The 8,961-nt window shown below is 40.4% G+C and overlaps 1 protein-coding gene across 1 annotated transcript; it reads left to right on the top strand.

The window, feature by feature from the left end:
* Nucleotides 1–1,735: 1,735 nt before the first annotated feature.
* On the top strand, nt 1,736–8,523 carry FKBP9 (FKBP prolyl isomerase 9). The gene is made up of 5 exons (XM_082242400.1): nt 1,736–1,952; nt 4,300–4,486; nt 5,209–5,354; nt 6,073–6,236; nt 7,140–8,523. The coding sequence occupies exons 1-5, from the start codon at nt 1,751–1,753 to the stop codon at nt 7,317–7,319; spliced, it is 879 nt and encodes a 292-aa protein (XP_082098526.1). The 5' UTR covers nt 1,736–1,750; the 3' UTR covers nt 7,320–8,523.
* Nucleotides 8,524–8,961: the final 438 nt, after the last annotated feature.

Below are 8,961 nucleotides of genomic sequence, written 5' to 3'. Positions count from 1 at the left end.
TATAGCTCTATTCTGCTGAGCATTTTTGAAAGGTATTCTAAGTAGCTTGGTAAATGTCTTCAATAATCAATCAATAAATAAGACTAAGAAAAAGTTTTAAAAAGTAGCGCAATGGTTCCAACGGATGTGGGTCATCCGGAATTCTCATTTTTCTCTGTTTGAAACAAGAGATTTAAGTAATAAATGCACAGAAGATGATGGCGTAGATTACTACATTCAACAAACAGACAGAAAAGCACAGCTAATAGGACCCCAGCACACAAAGTAAACACATTTGGGAAAATTTAAAAATACTTCCTATTTCTCCTCTTGAGTAACTTTAGTGTATAAATGTTTAGTGGGTTTTCCACTTTCCATGATAATAAATGGGAAGCAAAAGTGGATCTGTACTAAAACTAGTTTATAATAACTTGTACGGTGAAAACCAATTATTTATGTTTATAGCATGTTTTATCAAAACATGTCAATGTGCAATAAGAATAATATCACCAATCAAAACATTAAATCCTTTGCCTCTTTCTGTTGTGGATAATTGCTTTTGGACATTTACTTCCAGGGGCACATGATTTAACAAAGAGCATCTGTTTCAATAAACCTAAAAGAATAGAAAAAATTAGTCATTACATCCCATCTTAGCACTTAGTGCTTAGACTGGAAATAACGGATCTCTATGCTTGATGTTATATGACATCAAGTGACTGACAGGTGGGCATGATTTGTCCAAAACATCCTTGCAGCCAAATTCAGATGCATGCTGGACCTAGGTGCACAGTGCTATTTTTGTTGACATACTTGAAAGATCATCATCTTTCAAACACAACATCTATCAAACAGAAAAGATAAATTACTGTTTCAAACGGTACTAGCCACTAGAATTGTCTGTGCAAGACAATGAAAGAGAAAAAAATCCCCTTCATAAAAGCATGGCTACTTTGAGTAAGATCATATGGATTATGTCAGTTAGACAGGGAAAACAAGGGTTTAAGAAGTTTGAATCTGAATGGGACCCATTTAGGAATTTTTGGAATAAAAACCAAGGGATGACAAGACACAACCTTATGTCATGAGAGTAGTGTCTCATGATTGGATGACATTAATATGCTATTCGGGCTCAGTTTTTTTATTTTGTGTTTTTCATACCACAAAGTGGATAGCTTTTCTAGTTTTGTTCATCTCACGTGACTTCTCATTTTGCTGCTATACAGTATATTAAAATAGTTTTCTTGTCTATGCGCTTGGTCTGCTCAGTATTGTTTAAGGTTACTTCACCTAATATATCTGTAATCCTGTCACCGTATTTTTCGCTCTATAAGACACACCAGACCACAAGACTCACCTAGTTTTTGGAGGAGGAAAACAAGAAAAAAATATTCTGAATCCCAGAAGCCAGAACAGCAAGAGGGATCGCTGCGCAGTGAAAGCAGAAATCCCTCTTGCTGTTCTGGCTTCTGGGATAGCTGCGCAGCCTGCATTCGCCCCATAAGACGCACACACATTTCCCCTTACTTTTTGGGAGGGAAAAAGTGAGTCTGATAGAGCAAAAAATACGGCACATATTTGGCTTGCTTTTTTATTCACAGTTGAAGTTTTACCATATTATACACATTTATGTATTTGTTTTGCTAGCTTAATTTCCTCACTTCTTCTAGTCACACTTAGGTTTGGTGCTATTATAAGACATGACTTCATCAGTTCCACTACACCTTGTTGATACTTCTTTCTGATGTTTTTGCTGTCAAGCCAGTAAGCTATGGGCATACTGATAATAGTCTTAGTTAAGCAAAGGTTTTTCCTTTTTGCCTGTAGTTATTCACGGAACCGAACATATGATACCTACATTGGGAAAGGTTATGTGATTGCTGGGATGGATGAAGGCTTGCTTGGTGTATGCATTGGAGAGAAGAGGAGAATTACCATCCCACCTCACTTGGGGTATGGCGAAGAGGGAAGAGGTGAGTACTGTTTTTAATTCAGCAGCAGTGCCCTCCAGTCATTCTTTTACTTCAGCATTTAAAAGATTTAAGGCCCAGTGCACTGCATGGAATAAGTTTGTTGGCCTTCCATCTTCCATCTCTCCCTCTCTCCCTCTCTCTCTCTCTCTCTCTATATATATATATATATATATATATAATTTATTTATAGCCCGCCCATCTGGCTGGGCTTCCCCAGCCACTCTGGGCGGCTTCCAAAGAAATATTAAAATACTGTAATACATCAAACATTAAAAGCTTCCCTGAACAGGGCTGCCTTCAGATGTCTTCTAAAAGTCTGGTAGTTGTTGTTCTCTTTGACATCTGGTGGGAGGGCGTTCCACAGGGAGGGCGCCACTACCGAGAAGGCCCTCTGCCTGGTTCCCTGTAACTCGGCTTCTCGCAGTGAGGGAACCGCCAGAAGGCCCTCAGTGCTGGACCTCAGTGTCTGGGTAGAACAATGGGGGTGGAGACGCTCCTTCACATATACTGGACCAAGGCCGTTATCCAGTTTGTATTTTACAATTCCCTCCCTCCCGTTGACTTTCCTCATCTTCCCCTTCTGGCGTGTTATATTGTTTGTTATCTTCTGCATGTTAAATAATTTTAAGTGTTATTGCATTGTCTTTCTTCATATTTTACTTGAATAAAATTGTGAATGTTTATTCAAACGCCTGCCACCTTCCTGGTTAGAAGATAGGAATCAATGGAAGCTGCTGTAGCCCTCTCTCCTGGCAAAGCTTCAATTTGTGCTTGCCTTTGCTTTGCAGAACTTCTTAGCTCTCCAGTTTCCTTGTTGGCTCCTTGTTTACAAAGAAAGAGGCGTTTCCCCTTCTTTTTCTCCTTCCGCTCTTCTGTTTACTGCCGTTCCCCCACTCCCACCCGCTTGGGCTTTTGCTCAGTGGCTTCAGACCAGCCTAACACCTATTCGGGTGGTCAAACAACCCCAAGGAACCTTGGCATTAGCTGCAGGGCAAACCCCAATGCCAATGTAGTCACTGATATACTGTAATCATATTTGTGGTCAGTGTCAACTCCACTTTCCATAAGCAAGGTGAGTGAATTCTCCCCTCTTTCTGCCCGAATCCACCCCACAGTGCAGCAGCAGCATGGCACAACCTGAACATCAGGCAGGTGCTCAAAATTTACATCAAGCCCACATACAAACAAACTGACCCCGTTTGTCTCCTTTCGCCTAGGCCAGCCTTTCTCAACCTGTGGGTCCCCAGATGTTGTTGAACTACAACTTCCATCACCCCCTAGCTAGCAAGGCCAGAGCTCAGGGATGATGGGAGTTATAGTCCAACAGCATCTGGGGACACACAGGTTGAGAACCGCTGACCTAGGCAGTTTAGCTAAGCGGATTAAGGCTTTCATGGCTCTGGTTCATGAAGCTCTCCAGCTTACCATATCTTCTACTGGCACCATGGCCCCTTCTGTTACAGCATCTTCCCCAGGCAGGCTGCTTTTTCCACCAATGCACCAGTATAGTAGTCCTGCCATGTGGCCACTTGGTCCTCACCTAGCCTGTTCACACTCCGCTGCAAGATCATGCCTCAGCTGAGACTGCTTTTTTTGCTTAGGATGTTGTTGTTGTTTAGCTGTTTAGTCGTGTCCGACTCTTCATGACCCCATGGACCAGAGCACGCCAGGCACTTCTGTCTTCCACTGCCTCCCGCAGTTTGGCCAAACTCATTCTGGTGGCTTCGAGAACACTGTCCAACCATCTCCTCCTCTGTCGTCCCCTTCTCCTTGTGCCCTCCATCTTTCCCAGCATCAGGGTCTTTTCCAGGGAGTCTTCTCTTCTCATGAGGTGGCCAAAGTATTGGAGCCTCAGCTTCAGGATCTGTCCTTCCAGTGAGCACTCAGGGCTGATTTCCTTCAGAATGGAGAGGTTTGATCTTCTTGCAGTCATGGGACTCTCAAGAGTCTCCTCCAGCACCAGAATTCAAAAGCATCAATTCTTCGGCAATCAGCCTTCTTTATGGTCCAGCTCTCGCTTCCATACATCACTACTGGGAAAACCATAGCTTTTACTATACGGACCTTTGTCGGCAAGGTGATGTCTCTGCTTCTTAGCTTTTAACTAGGAATACTGAAAATATAGATAGTTATCTCATGTCTCACCATCTCTTGAAAGTGCATGGAATTTGTGCTAGTGGAAAATTATCACACTTGCCAACCTCTGAGAAGCCCCTTTCATGACGTTTGGAGATGACAAAGTCTCATTTGTGGAGAACATAATTTTAGTATATCAGATCAGTTCTTTACTGTAAGAGCAGAAAGGTGGGTGGCTTCTTTTCATATTTCATATCATTTATTGTTCTAGGAAAGATTCCGGGATCTGCTGTGCTGGTCTTTGATATTCATGTGATAGACTTCCACAATCCATCTGACTCTGTGGCTATTACCACCCATTACAAACCTAGCAATTGCTCTGTTCTGAGCAAGAAAGGCGATTACCTGAAGTATCACTACAATGCCTCACTCCTAGATGGCACTGTGCTAGACTCAACGTAAGTATGTAGTTTAGCAGCAAAGAACAAGCATGAAACTGGGAATATTTTGTGCATGTGGGCCTACCCAATCACTTATTTCTATAAATTTGCTTTCATCAAGTTACAATTGGTGAGAGAGTAATGATGAAGGGAAGGGCTAATCAGACTGAGGGATTTCTGGATTCTGGGGTCACTTATCAAATTTTCTGCATGGTCCAACTTGCAATGTATTTCTTAAAGGTAAAGGTAAAGGGACCCCTGACAATTAAGTCCACTCACAGACGACTCTGGGGTTGCGGCACTCATCTCGCTTTACTGGCCGAAGGAGCCGGCATACAGTTTCCGGGTCATGTGGCCAGCATGACTAAGCCGCTTCTGGCAAACCAGAGCAGCGCACGGAAACGCCGTTTACCTTCCCGCCGAAGTGGTACCTATTTATCTACTTGCACTTTGACGTGCTTTCGAACTGCTAGGTTGGCAGGAGCAGGGACCAAGCAACGGGAGCTCACCCCATCGCGGGGATTCGAACCGCCAACCTTCTGATCAGCAAGCCCTAGACTCAGTGGTTTAGACCACAGTGCCACCCGCATCCCATAATGTATTTCTTAGAAAGGGTCTATTAAGAATTCAGATCATCACATAGAAATTGGAAATGGTAAATGTCAAAAGGCTAGAGGAGGTGGAATTTTGATGTTACATTGGCACATCCTAGCTTATGAACTACTATTTTCTTCTTTCAGGTCTAGCCTTGGGAAAACCTATAATATAGTGCTGGGTTCTGGACAGGTTGTATTGGGAATGGATATGGGTCTCAGAGATATGTGTGTTGGAGAGAAAAGAACAGTTATTATCCCACCCCACCTTGGCTATGGAGAGGCTGGAGTTGGTAAGTGAAGCTAATAGTGATGCTGATGTGTTCATTGATTCATGAACAGCTTTGAAGTAGTGTATCCTCCATGCAATTTAAGTAAAAATATTAGTCTAAAAAGTATATTCACAACATGAGATGTTGAGAATATAGCTGTATAATGATATTATTATTATTATTATTACCCCCACCATTTATTACCCACCCTTCCCACCAAGGTCCCAGGGCGGGTTACAACAATTAAAAACACAATATTAAAAAGTTTAAAACTTAAATTTATAGAAATGTGTCCTAAAATTATACACTTCAATTTTTAAAAGCTAAGGTAAAGAGGTGCATCATATTATATTATATTATATTATATTATATTATATTATATTATATTATATTATATTATATTTATGGTTTTCTCTCAGAATGAAAATAGCCCAAATTAATAAAGCAATGGGGAAAGGCTATACATTCTTGTGAATTAGCAAACAACCTTACCTTAAGTGCAAATAGTCACAAAGCATAGTGTACCTTCTAAGATAAAGAATACGTTAGCTATATTTCTTTTGGATCCTGCAGGCTTTATTTTCTCATATTTTAGCTTGCTGATGTTTCTAAGCCAGTGGATGAAATGTGAACAATTTGTATTAACTGCACAATTTGTGAATGCTGGGGGTGGGCCAAATTCCAAAATGCTCCTACATAACAGAAATCTTACTTTATTTTTTGTTATTTACTGTTACAGAAGGAGAAGTGCCTGGTAGCGCCGTATTGGTTTTTGACATTGAACTGTTCGACTTGGTGTCTGGCTTACCAGAGGGCTATATGTTTGTATGGCATGAGGAAGTCTCTCCTAATCTCTTTGAAGAGATTGACAAAGATAATAATGGAGAGGTTCTTCTGGAAGAGGTAAGGTTTTGGCTAGTAAAGCTGCATTGGAAAAAAATTCTATAGGAGCTAGTAAGTTCACAGACTTACTGTGAACATACAGAACACTGAGTGGAGCCCCAGTCTTCAAGCAGTATATTTAAGATCATGTTTCTCTTCTGACGGGACATCATTTAGGGAAAATTAAAGCAATTATTTCTACAGAAACAAGAGACCAATGTGCTTCTAGGTCTTGAGCACAGGAGGGAGATGCATAATCCTACTCATAGAATAGCTACTCCAGTTAAGAGGATCTGATTGAAGCCCAGCTTAACTGAATGTCTGTGACATAGGTCCCTAACAAAAAATCTCAGGACTCAGCAGCTGTTACAGTAGTAATGGATACAAACACTGCTTATGGGAATTTCCCAATTCCTTTTGGTTATTTGAAATTCAAGCAGAGGCATGCATCTTGGAATTTAAGTACTAATTTGACACCTGAACCTCTCAAAAGACACATTGGTACCTTGCTTTAAGAACAGCTTAGTTTATGAACAACTTGGATTAAGAACACAGCAAACCCGAAAGTAGGTGTTTTGGTTTGTGAACTTTGCCTTGGAAGCAGAACATGTTTCACTTCCTGTTGAGTGTGTTCCATTTGTAAATGGAGTCCCCTGCTGCTATGGGAAAGCATGCCTTGGTTTAAGTCTAGAACGCTTTGGTTTAAGAACGGGCTTCCGGAACAGATTAAGTTTATAAACCAAGGTACCACTGTACTCACTAGAGATAAAGTATTAACTGGTATTTCCTCAGCACTTTATGTGAATATGAGGGGACAGATGCAAAGGTACCACAACATCCTATTCGCTGGAGTTTTAAGATTAAATAACCTGGCTGCAAACATTATTTTACTTTTCACTAATGTATTTGTTTTTTAAATTGTAGTTCGGCGACTACATCCACGAACAAGTCAAGGCTGGCAAAGGAAAGTTAGCTCCTGGCTTTGATTCTGAAACAATTGTGAAAAACATGTTCAGCAATCAGGACCGAAATGGAGATGGCAAGATAACTGCTGATGAATTCAAACTGAAAGACCAAGAGCCACAGGGACATGATGAACTGTAGTTTGTTTTTAAAATTTGTAGGAGCTAAACTGCTGTCAGAATGTATGCACAATAGAAGTGGTTTGAAATGTGTGCATGTATACTTAAAAGTGTGGACAGTGAAAATGAATACTCCTGTCTTTGTAAGAGTGAAGTAGGCTAAAGTAAGGGAAAGATTGTGGCATTTTTATAAAACGTGAAATGCCTCAAAATTGGTTTCAGTGACTTAAAAAAAAATAGTGACACAAATCTTGTGACGTATTTTTTGATAGGTGGTAAAGAATTTTGAGCTTAGAACAAAAATGTACATTTCTGTTAAACTCCTGCACCACGGCCCTGTTCAGTTACACTCCAACTGTAGTTTTATAATCATCTCTCTAAGAAAGAGAAAATCTTCTACGATGGGAGGAACTGAACTAAATCTTTTTCAAAGCCGTTATCCCAAAGTCAGATGCTAGGTAGCACCATGAGCAGTGCTGGAGATGGGGCGTCATGTTTCCCTAAGGATTGTAACAGAAGCTATGAATACAAAAAACATTCACTAAAAAAGTGTATATCATTCTTTGCCCTGTATCAGAACATATTTTAATGGGCCTACTCTTGAGTATCACCCTGAAATTAGTCTGTCCTCACTAACGTGTATTATAGAAAAAAGAAAGCAGAACTGTACTAGAAATATGCTGCAATATGCATAATGGTAGATTGTAATTGTGTATACAACATATGGCTACTCCATCTACTTTTTTGTGCAGTGACTCCTCAACTAGAGAACTGTCATAAGTGTGCTTCAGAGTGAATCTCAGGTCTCATTTGTGTCTATAAAAACATTTTGTTGATCATAGAGTTGTAGAGTTGGAAGGGGCCATCTAGTCCAGCCACCTGCAAGAATATGAACCTTACGGGGATCGAATCAGCACCACACACTAAGCAACTGAGCTAATACCCTGCGGCTAAAGAGCACAAGAGCATAAATTAAGTGAGTGACCTCCCCCAAAGGGAAAAGGAGCACAAAGCCACGGTCCTCCCACTAACGGGAATGTACAAAGCGTCTTCTTTTTTAATTGTAGAATGGTGCTAGTTCTAAAACTACGACATACCTTTCAAAACACTTTTGCAGGAAGCAAAGTTACGTTTTATACGCTTTGTAATATTATTAATGTCTTAAGGATTTGTCAAGTGTGATACATGCTGTTGTTATTTTTATTAAAATAAAATATGGACAGACACATTCTGCACTGCTCTTCCTCCATGTACAGGTGACTGGGGATGGGGAAAGGCTTAACAGTGACAATATTGATCTAAATTATGGTTTTCAATATATATCTGAACTGCTTGGCTAGTTCTGGAATTGGAGCTGGGACATAGTGGTTCAGATCACATCCAAAAGCTCTCTGAAAGGTGAACAAACCATTTATGTAGTTGTAGCCCAACTATTGAGGCGAAGTGTACAGTGTGAATGAGCAAAGCACTGTAAATTAATATTGTATTCTTTCACCTTTTATAATTAACTGCAGGCTGAATGTGGGTAACAAATGAAATGCACCAATTATGAACAGTACTTTAAATAATACTGGCTGCTTTTTGGTTTCTTTTTCCGGCAGAAGGAGAGTGGTGTTTTTTGGTTTTAAGCTACCCCTTGTAAAGAGATGAAAAAACTCCATATC

The sequence above is a fragment of the Podarcis vaucheri genome, assembly GCF_965113315.1.
Source record: "Podarcis vaucheri genome assembly, contig: HAP1_SCAFFOLD_248, whole genome shotgun sequence".
In the NCBI taxonomy this organism is placed as follows: domain Eukaryota; kingdom Metazoa; phylum Chordata; class Lepidosauria; order Squamata; family Lacertidae; genus Podarcis; species Podarcis vaucheri.
Note: the sequence above shows the minus strand (reverse complement) of the source record. Positions and strands in the feature narration are given on the sequence as shown.

Coding starts and splice junctions, on each gene's coding strand:
- FKBP9 (XM_082242400.1), top strand. CDS start 1,751: ATGGGCATACTGATAATAGTCTTAGTTAAGCAAAGGTTTTTCCTTTTT. Junction 4,487..5,208: donor GGCACTGTGCTAGACTCAAC/GTAAGTATGTAG, acceptor TTCTTCTTTCAG/GTCTAGCCTTGGGAAAACCT. Junction 6,237..7,139: donor GAGAGGTTCTTCTGGAAGAG/GTAAGGTTTTGG, acceptor TTTAAATTGTAG/TTCGGCGACTACATCCACGA.